The 18,782-nt window shown below is 34.6% G+C and overlaps 1 protein-coding gene across 3 annotated transcripts in view; it reads left to right on the forward strand.

Annotated features, from left to right (window-relative positions):
• Nucleotides 1-18,782, forward strand: part of ELMO1 (engulfment and cell motility 1) — a 367,271-nt gene that overhangs the window by 249,088 nt on the left and 99,401 nt on the right. For all 3 annotated transcript variants that reach the window (XM_039336764.1, XM_039336765.1, XM_039336766.1), the window contains one exon: nucleotides 16,342-16,478. In XM_039336764.1, coding sequence (XP_039192698.1) covers nucleotides 16,342-16,478 — 137 coding nt within the window. The remainder of the gene's footprint in view (nucleotides 1-16,341; nucleotides 16,479-18,782) is intronic.

The following is an 18,782-nucleotide window of genomic DNA, read 5'->3' on the forward strand; positions in this document are numbered from 1 at the left end:
CTTATCTTTCTGGAGGAGGTCTGTAGTGAGATTCAAGCTGTTTGGTTATTTTTTTTAATATTTAAGAGTCAGAGAATATAAATACTAATAGCTGGACATGGCATGGCAGAATATCTTACCAATGACACATTGATCACTTCATGAAGGGTATTTTTAGGTAAGAAAGAAAAAAAAGCAATATGAGTGGATGGTAGGATGTTCTATATGATCAGATATTTGGGAACCTAAATAAGTGCTAAAACATTTTTATAGGAGAAATTGTGATTTCCCTTTTTCTTAGAGGTATTAGATATTAATTGTTATACAGTAAATAGGAATGCAATTATGCAATCTGCAAATCTTGTTGAGTTAAAAACATATTGCCTCATTTGTTATGTATGTAAATGGAAAAACAGAAAAAATATCATAATCTCCTCAGCAATCTTTTACTGTACCAGTACAGCATTTAACATTATTGTTAAAGTTACTATTTATTCTGCTGACATAAGGACTGAAAAGTTTATGGTTTATGGATTTGTTCATAGATAAGAGAAGGTATGAAGAAATAAATGTAACTTTAGAAAAGGTGGTGAGTTGCTAAATTTGTTTATACTTATGATGAAGGTTGAAAGTTACTTTTTATATATTTTTACTTTATTCTCTTCAGTTATTTCTTTTTAAACACACACACACACACGTACATACACAGTATGTACTAAGTTTATAAATTAGAGAGTTGCCATGGCTGAAAATTAATTATGATTCAATTAGTGTCCAATAAACCATCAAAGTCAATTGACTGTCCTTAGTTTAACTTATTTTCAAACCCATACAGTTAACATTTCTTAAAAACATTAATAATATGTATAGAATGTATATATGTGTATGTATGCCTTTTCAGCTTTCAGTTAACATGATCCTCATACATGGCTGAAAGTAGAAGTGTATGAGGTTAATTATTCTGTTCTTTATATAACAATTAGAATTAGACATAATTGCTATACATTCCTTTTGGGGTGTTTTAAACAATCATAATGTATAATAGAGGTAAGGTATTGAAAATAAATTGAGATGAGTAACTATGGGTCAGTATGAACTAAACCATTTTGCTTTCTGTCAATGTTAATGTGATCTATCTCAAATATTAAAAGTAAAAAAAGCCATTTTTCAAAGAAGAAAGTGCTTTGATGTTATGAAATAGTTCACTGTTTTTTGTTAAGTTTGAAGAATTCTTAATAGTTTTTCCCCCTTAGATTATAAATTAGTGAAGAATTCTTAATAGTTTTTCTCCTTAGATTATAAATTAGTTCTAGCAAAGTTGATCTAACATATTATATAAAAAATTGTTCTAACAAAGCTAATAGAACAAAAAATGAACTTTTCATAGGAAAAAAAAGACTGAAATTGAATCATTGCAGGACAGAAATATTGTTTGTCGAAAACTATATATAGCTCTGATGTTTGGTTCTAGAGTAAACTGCACTTTCCCCAAAGGAATAATTCTGTGATTTGGGAGAGCTCCTGCTTGTAAAGAGAGCTACGGCTTGATGGGTAGATGGAGTTTGAGGCCAGGGAACTGTTAACCAATTTAGGCTGGTAGTCAGTAATAAATCTTTTGTTTGGTTGATTTTGTTGAGAATACTGCATGTCTTCACTACATTTAGCTTAGACTACAGTGTTGCAATGCATTATTCATAAAGACGTCAACTGAAGACTACTTGGAAACAGCAGCTGCCTCAGTCATGTGGCACATGTTATGTATTGGCTATCAGTTGGTTTCCAATACTATTTAAGATACTGGTTTTAACCAATGAAGTCCTACATGACTGGTATCTTAATGAAAATCTCCTTTGAATAGAATCTGCCATCTCCCATCTAGGCAATCTGGGAAGGGATGCTATGTGTTTCTTCCCTGTGAAAATTTGAGCCAGAGACATTTTTGAGCCCCAAGATTTTGGGATAGCTCTCCTTCCACATGTTTTATCTATCCTACCCTCCTGTCTTTCAGGAAGATAATAAAATAATTTTATTTCAGAGTCTAAAGAGAACAATAAGTTATGCCATTTGGGCATGAGTGTTGGAAGTTGGATACTTTTTGTCAAGGTCTTTCATTTTTTTTATACATTTTTGAGGAAACTGAGCTCTTGGTCATTGTATGATGTTTGTTCTGATTGGCTATTGTGCTTGTTTTTATAATTACTTACCATCAGGAGTTTTATACGGTAGGGCAACATGTAAACACTATGAATGAATGTTGCAATAATTCTGTAAATCTGCAGATAATTAAATGGTTTTGGCTTTTCTGAAATCATAGCTTTCAAGAGTTAAAAATGTGAGAGATTTAATGAATTATATTTAGTATAAAAATAAATCCATCAAACCAGTTTTTGTGTGACTTGAACTTTCATTTTGGTTGTATTTCAATTGCATAAGAACCATTACAGGCACATTGTCACAACTATCTAATAATGAATATGTTGAAAAATTAGGAATTGAATTAGTTTGTGGTAATTAGATAGTGTGTTATTTTATTATTTTCTACCTTTAAAAAAATTCTTCATAAGCTGCAAGGGATAATACAAAATTCACAGGAAAAAAAATCCATTAAACAGGAATAGCTTGTCAAAGCAGTTCTTTGAAAATATATAGCATAAGCAATATAGTAGCCCTAGATCAATGATGGCAAACCTTTTGCAACCCAAAACCCACTTATGCATTGTCGGGTGCTGGGTGGGTGTGGCCCGTTGGCTGGGTGTGGCCAATTGAGTGGGTGTGGCCTATTGGATGGGCATGGCTGCAGTGGTAACAGCAGACTGGGTGGGACTAAAAAGTTCAATCAATCAATTCCAACTTCGCAAGATCTTTTTTTTTCCCGCGAGAAGTTGAAATTGACTGATTGATTGAACCATTTTTTTTTTTTTGCACACGGCGGCGGAGGCCTAAAGCAAAAAGGTTTTATAAAACCCAGCTGAAGGCCTAGGACTGGGGTGATGGCGCGTGTGCCCACAAAGAGGGCTCTGAGTGCCGCCTCTGGCACCCGTGCCGTAGGTTCACCACCACTGCCCCAGATTATATTACTTTATACTTTTTTAAATATTTTCAATATGTCTTTTATCCCTCTTTCAAACCAATGACCCTTTCTGGCTTTCTATTTGGAAAGAGAAGATCATTGGTTTCAAAGGGAGGTAAAAGAATCCATCCATGTTAGAACTGAACTGCTGTCCCTCAATAGAGGGGGAGGAATACAACACCACTTAACTCCAAGAAGATTCCACAACCATTTGCACTCTGATTCAGATGGCCCTGAGAGCACAGATAACCCCCAAGTGGATTGAAGAGCTCCCAAAAGAGTGCTAGTGACCAGATGACTGCAAAGAAATACAATCCTTCCATTCCAGCTCCCCCATTCCATCAGAACCTATCTTTCCACCCTCCTACCATCCAGTCACAACTGATGAAGCTTCTTGGATGAGAAGTGAAATGTCTTCTTTCTCCTCAAAGAAAAATGGTCCAGTTGCCTTTTGAAAAAGTACTATGACCTGGATGGCTGAGAATCTCCATAGACATTTGCTAATAGGTAAATATGCTTTCTGAAAGTATTAGTATTAATTGAATGGAGGAAGAGAGATTACTAATTGCATGCAATAATGAAATTGATTGGATTTTTATGTATCTGACATTACTGTTAAATCTGGAACTTCAGCTGGTACCGAGTGCAGCTATGTGAGCCATATTGGGTTCCAAAGAAGGACACATATACCATACTTGCTCCACAAACTTCATTGGGTGCCAGTTTGCTTTTAGGTCCAATTCAAGGTGTTAGTCATCATTTATAAAACCCTACATAGCATGCAGCTAGTCTACCAACAGAATTGGTTTTGTTCCATCACATCAGTCTGTCCAACTTGATCAAACGGAGGGTATGCTGCAGACCCCATCTGTCAAAAAATTTCAACTAGCGGGATCTAGGAAGAGAGCCTTCTCTGCAGCTGCCCCTGCATTATGGAACATACTGTCCCCAGAGGTAAGGTGGCCCCTTAGTCTTCTAACCTTCCATAAAGAGATCCAAACTTGATTCTGTGGCCTTATGTGAGGGGCACAGAGAACCATGCAATCATGGGGCTGGCTGGCCTCATGAGAGCCCCCCCATATTAACTAATGTTAAATAGCCATTTTGGATTTTTTTAATATTTTATAATGTTGTATTCTTGTGATTTTACATTTTTTAACCTTAAATTAATTTTAAAATGCTAATGTTAATTTTATACATTATTTTATATGTTGATTATATTGTACACTTCCCAGAGCTCCTTTCTGAGGGAGAAGGGTGGTTTAGCAATAAGAAATACAAACAAAGAAATGAATGAACTATAAATAAATGTTGTATTTAGGATAAAATCTAGCCATCTGCTTCATGGAACATGTTTCAATATTTCAATTTCTCCTCCATTACATGGGTACAATCTCCATTCAAAAAGGATGTTTTTATATCTTCCTTCAGTAACTACAGGTGGAAAGGCATTGATTCTAGCCAAAGACAAAACCCTTTAAATTTGAAAGTTTTTACGCAGCTGAGAGCGAGGTAGAGTAAATGTGCACTGTGGATCAGAAAGATGTTTCTGGGTTAAGACTGACAAACTGATTACAATCCTCAGTTAATGACATGTTATTTAAGATTGGCTAGTGCATGTACCTAGCCCATCAGGGTAATAGTTGCCCATGAGAAGTCATAAAATTGTATTTTTTTAATGTATTGCTCCACATTGGAGACACTAGAAGCTGTCAGTTATGATTAAAGGAGCCAAGCCAGCTGGAAAGAAAGAAGCTTAAGTCAGTAGGAAAGGATGTGAATCCAGGTGGAAGTTTCTATTTTGAGTAAGTTTACTTCACAGCAAAGCACCCATTTGAAACACAGGGTGCTTGGAAGATAGATAAATAGAGATTGAACTCTTTCAAGGGGAAGAAATGATCTATAAGGGACCAATTGGACTTCAAAATGTAATGGAATCAGGATGGACTTGGAAGATGAGGGGAATAGATACTGCCTAGGAAACAAGAGTCTCCAGTGCTTTAACAATCAGAGAAAGAAATTTACCAATGACCCACCCTAATTATTCAAGCACTTAAAAGTGGCAGCAGGAAATTTGTATTTTCAGATTTGCAATATTCTGTTAATCCAATGTTACAAACTGGGAATTGCTACAAACTGTGAGTTGAAAAGGAGAAGGGAGGAGGAAGTAGCTAAGGCCCTGATGATTGGATACTCCATTGCATTTAAACTGCATTTAAACTGCCCAGAGCTTGCAACTGTCTTTTGCAATACCCTCTTCAAACTTGGAAACTGGCATATCTGTAAACAAATCACTAGTCTACAAGGACAGATTATCTATCTAGAGTCTGTAAACTGTGCTCTTCAGGCAAAAATTAGGTGTCCAGTTCAACCCTTCTACTCTATTGAAACTCCACGCTATCAGCCCCCTCTACCACAAAGTTCCTGCAGGAGAAGGGCAATGTGGACAACTGTGGGATCTGGCAGGGTGAGAGCTATGAACCATAAACACAAAGCTTTCTCTGTGTCCCTGCACAACAGATACAGTGCCCTTGCTGACCTTAATAGGGACATTAAGGAGACAGGTAAAGGTATTTGTGATGATAACTCAAATAAGCAGGGGATCATGGACCAAGATGAAGAACTTCTTGATTCAAGAAGTGCGAATCAGGTATTACACATCAGTCATGCAAGAACAGAAAGGCATCCAAAAAAAGAAGCCACCTTCTGGTTGGTGATTCAATTATAAGAGATGTAAATTTAGGAAAGGACACAGAGGTTTCAAAAGAGATCAGGTGTCTCCCAGGTGCTGCAGCCAGTAGGGACAAAAAGCGTATTTCTAAAATAATTAAGAATGCCAGCAAGGACTGTGATGTGGAGGCACTAACAATCTGTCCCAAAAAGATGTACTCTCTCTGCAGAATGATTTCCAAAGTTTGGGGAGGAACTTAGCAAAATAGGCTGTAGGCTTACTTTTTCAGAGGTTTTACCAGTGTATAAGGAGCAAAATGGAAAAGGCCAGCATATAGCACAATTCAATATATGGCTAAAGGAATGGTGTAAAGGGGAAGGCTTTGGACACATTAGTCACTATGTAGTAGCTGGTCCAATGAAAAAATGTACAAAAGAGATGGTTTGCATCCATCAAAAAAAGGGACTGAGTTACTCGGCTATAAATTCACAGATTTTTCTGGAGGAATATTTAAACTAAACAGCGGGGACCATGAGTTAATTGATACAAAACATCCCTGTCCTCGGCAATCTAAAAACTATAGAGCTATCAGTGCATGTAACATAGATGTGTGTGTGGACAAGAATATCAACTTACTGTCAAGCAAAATCAAGCTTTTGATAGCGAGTGCCACAAAAAGTGCAGGTGGTAAGACAATAGGGAAACTCAGGCACCACACACAGGTTATGTAGAAAGTAAACACAGAGTCAGTCATAAAGGACTCAAATGTCTATACAGCAATGCACAGAGTATGAATAGCAAACAGGGTGAACTAGAAATTCAGGTTAATGAGGGCAGATATGATATTGTTGCCATTACGGAAACATGGTGGGATGAAGCCCAGAAATGGAACACAGCTAGAGGGATTTAAAGTATTTAAAGAAATGGACCAAATAAAAGAGGAAGTGGAGCTGCTCTCTATATAAGAAATAACTACATATCTATAGAAATAGAGCATAACAATGATGAAAACTGTCTTGAATGCATTTGGGTCAATATAAAAGGGACAAAAAATGACATTGCCATAGGTGTATACTATAGGCCACCCAACCAAACAGAGGAAATAGTCAGCTAACTAAGATATGTAGGAAGCACACACAATAGTAATGGGGGACTTTAACTACCCTGACATCAACTGGGAGACAAACTCTGCACCAAATGGAAGATCAAACAGATTCCTGAGAAACCTAGCAGACAACTTTGTCTCCCCAAAAGTAGAGAAGGGAACTAGGGGATTAGCCATTTTGGATCTAATTCTCATTAACAGAGATGAAATGATAGAGGTTGAAGCCACAGGAACCTTGGGAGGTAGTGATCATGCAATACTGGAATTCAACATTATGGAAACACTAGCAATAGAACACAGTCAAACTAGAGTCTTGAACTTCAAGAAAGCTAATTTCAATAAACTTAGAGAAGGCTTGGGAAGGATTCCACAGATGTGAATCCTCAAGGGGAAAACAACTCAAGAAGCTTGGTAAATTTTGAAAACAGAGATAATAAAAGCCCAGTCTAGCACAATACCAACAAAGAGGAAAAATAACAGCTCTCAAAAGAAACCAGCATGGCTGCATAAAGAACTCTCTGATAAATTGAAAGATAAAAAGGACAAGTATAGAAAGTGGAAAGAGGGACACATAACTAAGTCAGAATATCAGCAAATAGCCCGAATATCAGCAAAGGTGAAGTGAGGAAAGCTAAGGCTCATAATAAACTAAGGCTTGCAACCAAAGTCAAAAATAATTAAAAAAGCTTCTTTCAACATGTAAAAAACAAGAAAAAAGTGAAGGAAATGATTGGTCAATTAGTGGGTGAAAGTGGCAAAAAGGTGACAAACAATAGGGAGAAAGCAGAACTATTTAACTCGGTTTTTGCATCCGTCTTTACACAAAGGGAAAAAACAGACCAACCTATCAAAAATAGTGCCATAAAAAACAGAATAGAAACACAAGTTAAGATAAGGCAAGAAAATGGTGAGCATCTCTCCAGTCTAGGTGAGTTCAAATCACCAGGACCAGATGGATTACACCCCAAGGTTCTCAAGGAACTGGCAGATGTGATCTCAGAACCACTGGAGTATATTTTTCAAAGATCCTGGAACACTGGGGAACATCAGAGGACTGGAAAAGAACTGATGTAGTTCCCATCTTCAAAAAAGGAAAAAAAATGGATCCAGGAAATTATAGACCTATCAGCCTGGTCTCAATACCTGGGAAGATTCTGGAAAAGATATTCAAACAACGAATCAGCGAACACCTAGAGGCAAACAAAGTCATTACTAAAAGCCAACATGGATTTGTCAAAAACAGATCATGCCAGACAAATCTTATTGCATTCTTTGACCAAGTGACAAAATTAGTGGACCAGAGGAATGCTGTGGATATAATTTACTTGGACTTCAGTAAGGCATTTGATAAAGTAGATCACAACCTACTACTCGATAAGATAGAAAAATGTGGGTTAGACAGTATCACTACCAGTTGGACCCATAGCTGGCTGACTGGCCGTACTCAGCATGTGATCCTCAATGGAACCACATCTACATGCAGGGAAGTGGGTAGTGGGATGCCCCAGGGCTCTGTTCTGGGCCCAGTGCTCTTCTATCTCTTCAGCTGCCAAAAAGGCCAACACATTAACAGAGGGATAGAATCAACATCACGTAAAGTATTAATACAACTTTACAATGCCTTGGTAAGGACACACTTGGAATACTGCATCCAATTTTGGTCACCACAATGTAAAAAAGATGTTGAGACTCTAGAAAGAGTACAGAGAAGAGCAACAAAGATGATTAAGGGACTGGAAGCTAAAGCATATAAGGAACGGTTGCTGGAATTGGGTATGTCTAGTTTAATGAAGAGAAAATGAGGGGAACATGATAGCAGTATTCCAATATCTCAGGGGCTGCCACAAAGAAGAGGGAGTCAAGCTATTCTCCAAAGTGTCTGAAGGCAGAACAAGAAGCAACGAAACTTATCAAGAAGAGAAGCAACCTAGAATTAAGGAGAAACTTCCTGACACTTAGAACAATTAACCAATGGAACAACCTGCCTTCAGAAGCGGTGAATGCTCCAACCCTGGAAGTTTTTAAGAAGATACTAGACTGAAATGGTATAGGGTTTCCTACCTGAGCAGTCCCTCAGTCTCTTTCTTCATTTTTCCTGCTCTTAGCCATTGCCAGGTGTTGTTGTTGTTATTATTATAAAAGTAGAATTAGCTAACAGTCTTGATTTCTTTCTGATTGACCCAGGAGTGCTAACTAAAAAAGTAACTGAGCTCAGATCTTGGTTGAGAAGACTTTGAACACTATGAGTATATGCTGGATTCCTTTGGAGAATTAGAAAGATTGTAGAAATGAAGCTACAGTATTTTTCATGTATTTAAGTTGACATAACAGTTGTGTGGAAAACAATCCCTAGTTATTTGCAGATATTTTCTGGTCGATGGTTGTTTGATCACAAGACATATGCTTCGGCAAATACCATGACCTTGATTTCTGAGTGGTTCATTTGTAGTGGTTCTTTTTGACAGTACTCAGAAAGGGTATAAAGTGCCCATTTCAATCTGTGTCTGACAGAGCAGCATAGCATCATCTTCATATAGAATAACAGAGATGTATCTGTTTCCCAGCTTTGGCGGAAGATAGGCTGTTCAATTTATCTATGAAGGGAATTGAATAAATTAAATGGGAAGCTAAAACGCACCCTTGTCTCATATCTTTTTGACTGGGATTTCCTAGGTGCAATATCCATACCTATTACATTGTTTCTTCATGGTGTTTGTAGATAAGAACAAGATAAATAGTTGTTTATTGGCTGCATGACATTTGCTGTCAAATAAGGTTAGTTAAGGGAGAATTAGTTCCTGTTAATACCAGATGGATAAGTAGAGATAATTGACTGGAGAAGAAGCATTGGTTGGAGAAATTGACTGAATTAGCTGGATGCAAAATGGTAAAATTGGGTTAGAAAAACTTCTGTATAGTATGGTTGCGTGTAACTGAAGTGCCTCTTTGTGTAGAGTGTTTGGATTAATTTATCCTTCACTTATGTTGTCACTCTCAGGAAGGTTGTCAATATGAGATTTGAAAAGTGAGGGCATTAGATTTTTTGAAATAGCTGTGTAATCAATTAAAGAGAGCCTTGTGACAACTCAGTATGAAAATTCTACTGGATAATTTATGATGATGGTAATGAAGATGTAGTTTGTAAAATGTCTGCAACATATGTAGACCCTAAAGACTCCAACGTGGTCCTTTGTATCGAACTTTGATCTTGGGAAGGGGGATAGCAGTTGTTTTTTCTTCGTGAGTGAAATCTGTCCTTGAAGAGCAATTGATTCTTCTGACCTTTGCACTTTAATCATTTGTCCAAGTGCAAATAGCTCAATTTTAAAAAATAAGGATCAAATGCTAGGGTTATTCCTGGAGAAGTGGAGGGAGAGCAATCATCCATTTCTTACTGAGAGACACAATAAGAGTGCTTTGGAACTTTAGAGTTTATTGTGAATGAGAGTTCTGAATATACTTAACTTCATGACAAATCAGGTGAAAGTTTCTCACTTTCCCAATCTTATAAGGTGGGTGACAAAATGCAGGAAGTTGACTCACCTACAAAGGTATAAGAAAGTTCTCAAGTGTTAAGTTGATTAGGGTCATTATAATTTCTTAGTCCAGAGTGTTTTTGTCATGTTTTTAGGAGAGGGAGTGTATCTGCAGTTCAGTGTATCTGCCTTCTTTTTATCTCTGTTATTACTTTGCCAGAGAAATCTTTTATTAAAGCTGTTTCCTACCTGTCAACCACTGGCAGAGAAGTCTAGATTTCAGAAATAATTAAGAAAGGCTTATCTTCTGTAATGGGTTAAATAGAAATATCTAAAGGAATTGCGGAACCATTTACCCCTGTATATTGCCACTTAACTACCTCGCCAGCATCACAGTAGTGAAACATATTGCAGATGTAAAGTTCTTAATTTTTTTTTAATTTGCAAGCCTGGATGTACTATTTTGTCAGATCAATTTTATCATTAGTGTTTTCATTTAATGTAATAGAGGAGCTAACTAAGTCATGGATCTTTGATAATTCTGAAACTGTCTGTTCCAGGTAGACCTGTAGGTCTAGGGGATATGCTGTGGTTGCTTATCCCCAAGATGTAAACGGGAGGGGTTCCTGCAAGTTTGTATCCTCAGTCCTACCTTCCTCATTCTGGAACAGTCTCTTCCTGAAAGTAAAATGGCTCTTTCCATACTGCTATTCAGAAATCTGTAATTTTTCAGAGTGTTTTCAAAACTAAAGATACAATAAGAGTAATTGGTCAGGGGAAGAGGGTTGAATTGCTTTCTGTTGCTTTCTGTATTTCGGTACTTATTAATTTATATGTGCTTTTTGTTTCATTTATGCCACCTATAACTGAAGGATGATGCAGCATATAAATGAATACTCTATTAGACTAATATTATTGGCAAAGGGATGGACTTTGGAAATGGGAAAAGATGACTAATCTGTTAGAGGAGATTGAAAAAAGATTATGCAGTCCTGAGAAAGATGAATGTGTCTGAAAGAAACCCAGGATAAATTCATACAGAGCTTTGTTTTTAAAAATTCCATCTTATTAAAATAATATTTTTATAATTTTTTGTCAATTAGCCACTTAATATTAATTTTCTTTTTTCTTTTTAATAAAGCTATAATGCTCTTGATCAATATATTCAGTTTCCCAATGACTTAATATTTTGTTATAATAGTAATCCATATTTTGAGAGAGAGATATAATGAATGACTTTGTCCAAAATAACCATAAATTGTAAAATACATAATTTTATTACATTTACACCTGACTGGGTTAATAGTAATATTAAAGCTGTAGTAATGTGATTTATCAATCTTTTAGAACATTATGAAGAAAATCAATCAGGTCTAGCTAATTTATTACTTTTATCTTTTTTGCTTAATTGACATCATTTCTAATATGGGAATTTTAAATTTATTAGATTCAAATTGTTAGATTCCACTCATACATACAAAAGGGGTTTGAACATAATAGATCACATTATGATGTAAAGTCACAGATGAAAAACAACAAATAAAAGTATTCTAAATTTTAATCATTAGCATAAATAAGGAAAAATAGGGAAGGTTTTCTATTCTGTGAATATGTGCATCCTTTTTAAAATATGTTGTATTTTTTAAAAGAATGCACATCTTCACAGAATAGAAAACCTTCACTATTTTTTCCTTATTTATTACTATGATTAAAATTTAGTACTTTTATTTGTCTTTTTTCATCTGTGATTTTACATCATAATGTAATCTACTATTATGTTCAAACCCCTTTTGTTAGGGGAAAAATAATCCTTTCTAATTTATAGCTGCTTTGTGATTAGTAGGTTTTCAGAAGCACAGTTTTACCCATAATTTTGATTCTGCAATTTAAGCTAGAAAAGTTTACTATTATTTTGTTTTTTAATTAGTTCCTTTTTTCAAAACTATTCAATTTCAAAATGTATAAAATGCAAAACAAAGAAAATAGAATTTTTTATTGGCCAAGAGTGATTGAATACATAAGGAATTTGTTTCCGGTGCATAAGCTCTCGGTGTATATAAAAGCAACAAGTGATAAAGAACTGAAAAGAAAAAAAGATGGAGTAGGAGACAAAAAAAACTGGGGAATGCAGAAAAAAGGGGAAACAGCTATAGAAAAAAGTAACTACCAATTTTCCTTTGATGCAGACCTATGTCTTAAAATCAATGATCCTTTGAACTAGAATAAACCATAAAAAAGTACTTCTTTTATCATTTGTGTAATCATTGTAGCCAAAGTTAAAATTTCATTTCTTTCAGTTTCAAGTTAAAAAAAATCCAGTAGTGGTTTCCAAGTAGAGCTGAAGCTAGATAAAGTCTCATTTCTTCCATCAAAGCAGTCACTTTTACGATTGAGCCAACTCTATTAATTTCATATCCATTCGTCCATTGTGGGTATTGTATATATGAGTCCTTCCAACTCTGCACACACAGAAGCCTTAATACTGTTATCATATAAAAGAACTAAGTTTCATTTTTTTTCATCTATTTGTCCATCAAATCTAAAAGAAAAGCCTCTGACTTTAGTTTACATTCAGTTTAAGAATTTGCTGTATTAAAATACATATCTGATTCCAATAAGATTTCAATAGATTTCTTATAACCTCTTATACACAGAGGTTATAAAAAGTTATAAATTCAATATAAATTTCAATCATTTACTCTCCCTTTGATCAAGCATTATGCTATAATTTGTGTTTCTTGTTTCATACAATCTTTTAACATGTTTATCTTCCATATTCATTTTCAGCAGTAATTTATAACCTCTTGACAATCATATGTTCAATATTACTATTTAAATCCAACTCAAAATCAGTTTTCTCATTGGTAAAAGCAAAATTCTTATCCAGGTAAACCTTTTTGTTAACTGAGCATAGACAAGTATGATATGACAAAGTTAAAATAATATAGATTATCGAAATAATTTTGTTAGGCATGCCATTTTTTGGGAATAGATATAAGGTAAGATTGACTCCCAAAATTTCTTAATGGTTGTCACCCCAAATGACATTTGTTTACAAGAGAAATGATAATCATACACACTTGGTTGATGTGTGCTGATTTATTGCCATTCTCTGAAGGAGAACTAAATTAAAAACTGGAGAAGAATCGGAAAGGGAAAATCTGTAGATCAGAGTGTTTTGAATAAAAATGTCTCTCAAATAATTTTAACAGTATTCCAGTTTGGGGCTATATAACATCTGCTGCATTGTGTAACTGCAGTCATCCTTAAGATTTTCCATAATTTTCCATAATTCTCATCAATTAATTACAGTTAATCTTCAATTTGCAACCATATTTGAGCCTGGAACTAAGGTTGGAAATTGTGATAGTTGTTAACTGAATCACCATGTGACCATGCCCAGTGTTATGATCTTTTTGTGTGTGTGTGTGAAATTGCTAAGCAAACATGGATGTCATTAAACAAATTCAATTAATCCAATGGGCATTTTTTTTGCTGGAAACTGAAAGTAAATGCTAGAAACCAGCCAAAAATGCTTAAACTCTTGGTTATTTGGCCACAGAATGCTGCAAATAGCCATAAATGCAAGCCAATTGCTAAGTACCCAAAACACAATCATCAAAACTCAAAACCAGGTCATAAGTACCCTTTGGGAGCACAGGTCTGTCATAACTTTTTTTAACCAAGTTTTATTAATTTTCCAGTTTTACAAAAATCCAAATATTAAGGAAGCAGCGTGGTGATTGGTAATCAATAGTCCAATAACAATATCTTTCATACATATCTCAGGTTGGATCATCAAAAATTCCCTGTCTATTTCCCTTCATTATTATATCACATTCAAATTAATATATTGCTAATTATAATCTGATCAGTTAAGATATTTATCAATACATTTTAGCTTATACATATCCATATCCTATTTTAAATTTTTACCTAATTTCAATTACAGTGTTCCAATTTAGCTTAATATCCATAGTATTTAGATTGCGGGTAACTCAAATTTCTCTTATTTCATTACAAAATAATGTTTACTTAAATAGATTCTTACTTTATTTCACAAATATATTCTATTTCTCATCGTAGTACCTCATCACTTACTAATAAAGTATTGTAAATCTAAGTCCTAAATATTAAATCAATTAACATCTTTTAAAATCTCCTTAGCCCATTAAGTAAGATTTTGGGCTCTTCCATTATAAGATAAAAAATCTCATTTTTAAAAATCTGACTCTAGTTTTCTTTTTGTGCCAAGCAGGCTTCCATATCAGTGCCTTTAATCCTCAGGTGGATCTCCCTTCATTCCCACACATGCTATTTGAATCAAGGGACACATCCAGTTACCAATTTTTCAAAGGAACTGGCCCCTTTGTAATCATTGAATTGTTGGCCTAATAGTTCAAATCTCCATGTCTGGTTTAGTATATTTGTCGTCAGTTCAGTCTGGTCTTCTTTTTCTTCTGGTTTCATCTGGCTTAAGTAAGAAGTCATATCCAATGTTCTGATTGTTGTTTGGTTGTCTAGGTTGTCTAGGTTCTCATTATGCTGTACTTGTTGATCTTCAGCATCCTCCGTCTTAGTGTTGCTTTCTTCAGTTTCTGTTGCTTTGTGGATTGCAGATTTTTTTAGTTAAAATCAAGGTTTGACTATCAAAGTTCTCAGTAGGTTGTAATTGGTGCTCTTCTGGTGCTTTGGGAATTGTAGATTCATCAGTTAATATCTGGGCTTCATTTTGTAAATTTAGGATGGCATCTTTGTCTTTCAATCTAGAATTCATTAGCTCAGTAGCTTCAAGGATTTTTTCAAGTATAAGTTTATAGTCAAGTTGTGGGTAGTGTTCCTCCATTTCTATGGTGTTTACAGATAGTCCTTTAGTGGAGGCTGTTTTTGATAAAAGCCAGTGAATGTCCACTTCCACTATTCCTAAAAATTGTTCTCACCACCCAGCTGTTTCAAATTCTTGTCTTTTTTTAGATAGTACCAAGGACAAATCTGGGCTGTAGGCAGATCTCACAGTCAAAAAGAAAAAAAATCACTTCTTATACCAGGTTTCACCACAAAATGTCCCCGATAGCATGTAAAGTCTTTTTCCAAACTCAAATTAGGCTTTTATCCAATCTAAAAAAAAAAATCCAACTTAACGAGTGGATAAGGTAATAGGTCCTTGTAGAAATAGGAATTTTTGGGGACCCTAAATATCCAAAAAGTGCAAGTCCAGTTATTTAGTTTTTTAGTTTAGTTGTTCTTTTCTTTTCAAAGCTTTATTTTTCCAAAGTAGGCAGCGATGTTAAAGGGGGGAGGAGAAATTTCAAGAGGCTTTTACAGGAAGGTAGTTGGGATACAAGAAAGGTAAGGTAAGGTCTCATCCAATTCCTCCACGGTGCTTTCGTTTTGCTTGGTGGTGATTTTGGCTTTTGGCTGGTATGGCTTAGTGATCGGCCATATTGATGGCCAATCTTTTCTCCGTCAGTCCAAAGGAACTGCCTCAGATCAAACGGAAGGGCTGCTGAGCTTCCACGATCTGTCGAGGGTCCTCCTCGCAGTCGTCACCCCTCCAGGGCAACTTTTCAGGATTGCCCGACAAAGGAAAACCAGACAGCAGAGACAACGCTCCTTCCACATGTCCGCCAATGCCGCGATCGCATACTGGAAGCCAGGGGTCTGTCATAACTTTGACCAGTTGTTGAGCAAGGACTATCTGTATTAGATATTCTTCAGTCTATATTGCACTCTGTCAATACCGTATTACTTGTCAAGTAATAAAAACTGATAAAATTTCAGTTTCTGGTGACTTTATAGATGTGTATATAATATATATAATATATTGATAATTATATAAAAGTGCTTTGCCATTACTTTTTCTGGATTTTTAAAAATCTGTATAGTTTAACATATTTAATGGAACATAAGGGGCATTTAATAAATAATACCACTTGGATGAAGGGCAAGGAGGTAATCTTGAAAAAAATTAACAGATTCTGATGCTCATCATTTAGAACAAAAAGTGTATTTATCCTTTTCTTTCTTTATTTATCTTTAGCAAGTGAGACTGGCAGTGATTTCCACCCAATGTTCTTCACACATGACAGATCATTTGAAGAGTTCTTCTGTATTTGCATTCAGTTGTTGAACAAGACATGGAAGGAAATGAGAGCAACTTCTGAAGACTTCAACAAGGCAAGCTTTTGGGGAATATATAATTCTGATCATTACCATCACTTTCTCAATTTAAGTAATTGATATATAAACAATTCCTGACTTATTTCATTAGGAATAGAAATGTTTGATTAGGAAAGTTTATTTCCTAAATTTATCTTTAATTTGAATTTGTATTTAAGTCAGGACTCATGAATCAACTGCTATTGATAGAAATAGCAGATGGCATTCTCCTATTTTCCTCTGTTGGGATTAAATGATTGAGACCTGTTTGTGACTTTTTTCTATGTACTATTATGTTTTCTTTTTTCTTCTATTTACAATTATCCCCAAATGATAATAACCCCAGAAGCTCACAAGTCTGTTACAGACCATGCGTCTTGGAAAGAAGTGTATATCTGCAGATCTAAGAAGCTGATTTATACTATTTTCATATGACTGTTTTACTTTTAGATCAATAATTACATGATCATTTAATTTCTTTAGTAGAAGAAATGCTATTTTCTGAATAGACATAATCATATGCTCAAAGCATCATGCCCTATTTACACATCAGTAGAACATATTGTTTGGTATGCCATATACCATTTGAATAATATGGAATTTCCCAAAGCCATCTCTGGTCAGTATATTACAAGAAGCACATATTTTTCCTTCAGTTGTAGAAGAAATTGGAATCAAAGCCATTGCCTCACTATTTCCTAATTTAATATTGACTATTTAAGAATGTCATTGTCATTATAATGTAAATCTAAACACAGATTGTGCGTTGCCATCTTCCTAGAAAATATATTGTTTAAAACTTTAAAAAAAAAGCATTACATTCAAATTAGCAACATTTATGAAAAATACCTTCAAATTTTCAGCAGGTTAAATGATATAGTCTGTCTTGAGTTGCCATTGAAAGTTCAATTATTAATTGTGGTCAGTCATATTCTCTTTAAGCAGTTGGCATCATAGTGATCCATATTCATATTCAAGCTAAATTAACAGTACATGACATATGGGTTTTTTTGCTACAATCAATTCTTGTTGATGTAAATGTCAGTAAGTTTATAACACCAGAATTTCATTTTCCAAATCACAATATATGCCTGAAATTTCCCAAACCATAGTTCTTATTATAGTTGAATAAAAGGAAGAGAGAAGGAAAAACGTTCCAGAGCTTTTGTTTTAAGTGAAACAAGATTATCACAATGAATGGTGCTGTTGTCAGTGATGTTTGATACATTTATTAGACAGAATACATCTACCATTTTTGTTTCTTCACTTGAAGTAGCTGTAATCTAAATACTGTAGGAACCTCAACAAGAAAAAACAAAATATTTCAGGTTTATTTCTATCTTATTCAAACTTTTCTTTGTACTTTGTCTTTCTCCATTCTCTTGCATAGATATAAGTGATTGGTACTGAAATGAAGTTATTTTGTGGAATCATATATGCAGTTGCAAAGGTTCTAAGGGCTATAGGGTCCAGTTATATGCCCAAGGTCAAAAAAGTCCATCCACAGATTTCTAGCATCTGGTTTCCATTCCCAAACTAATATCAGCTTTCTCATATATTTTCATGTATTCTAGTTTTCATGAAGTGTATGGTGTGATATCCCTGTATACATATTTGCACAAAGTGCATATTATAGCCTGTAGTATGATAATTATAAAGAATTTGCTTTGTCTGCAAACATGGAAAATGGATAATATTTGGAAATCAAATATTGTACCAGATTAATTACAAATAATGTTGTTTTGGTATGATGTGGAAGGTAGGGAAAGGAAGAATATAGTTTAGGCACAGCATAATACTAACAAATGCATCCTTTTAAATAATTAATGTATCTTTAATTTTTGTTTGTTTTTCTTTTTTGATGAATGGATGTTGAAGTGCCTGATTAAAAGCAATAAAACTGCATTAGAATAAAAATTATGTGAAGGCACAATCCTATATTAAAACAAAAAATAACCATTTTTGTAATCAATTGCAGTTTATTGATTCAGTTACCTGAGACAGGATAAGGCTTTAATAATTAAAAAGGCAGATTGTGTGACTCCTATAATCCCTCTGGCAATTCTTCCACAAATTCTAATTTTTTTTTTATTATTATTATTATTTTTAAAGATTTTATTGAGTACAAGGAAAAAAAGGATTAAAAACATTGAACATGATAAATTGTCTTTGACTGACATCTCAGTCCATATTGTACATTAATTACATATAATATATCTATATACAACTATACATTTCTGGTCTCTATCTTAACTTATCTCTTTACTGTGACCTCCACTGTTTTCCCTCCATCTTTAAAATTTATTCCATATTCAATAAAAT

Source organism: Crotalus tigris, unplaced genomic scaffold (assembly GCF_016545835.1).
Source record: "Crotalus tigris isolate CLP2741 ecotype Arizona unplaced genomic scaffold, ASM1654583v1 scf7180000017666.379230911805:20528666, whole genome shotgun sequence".
Classification (NCBI taxonomy): Eukaryota; Metazoa; Chordata; class Lepidosauria; order Squamata; family Viperidae; genus Crotalus; species Crotalus tigris.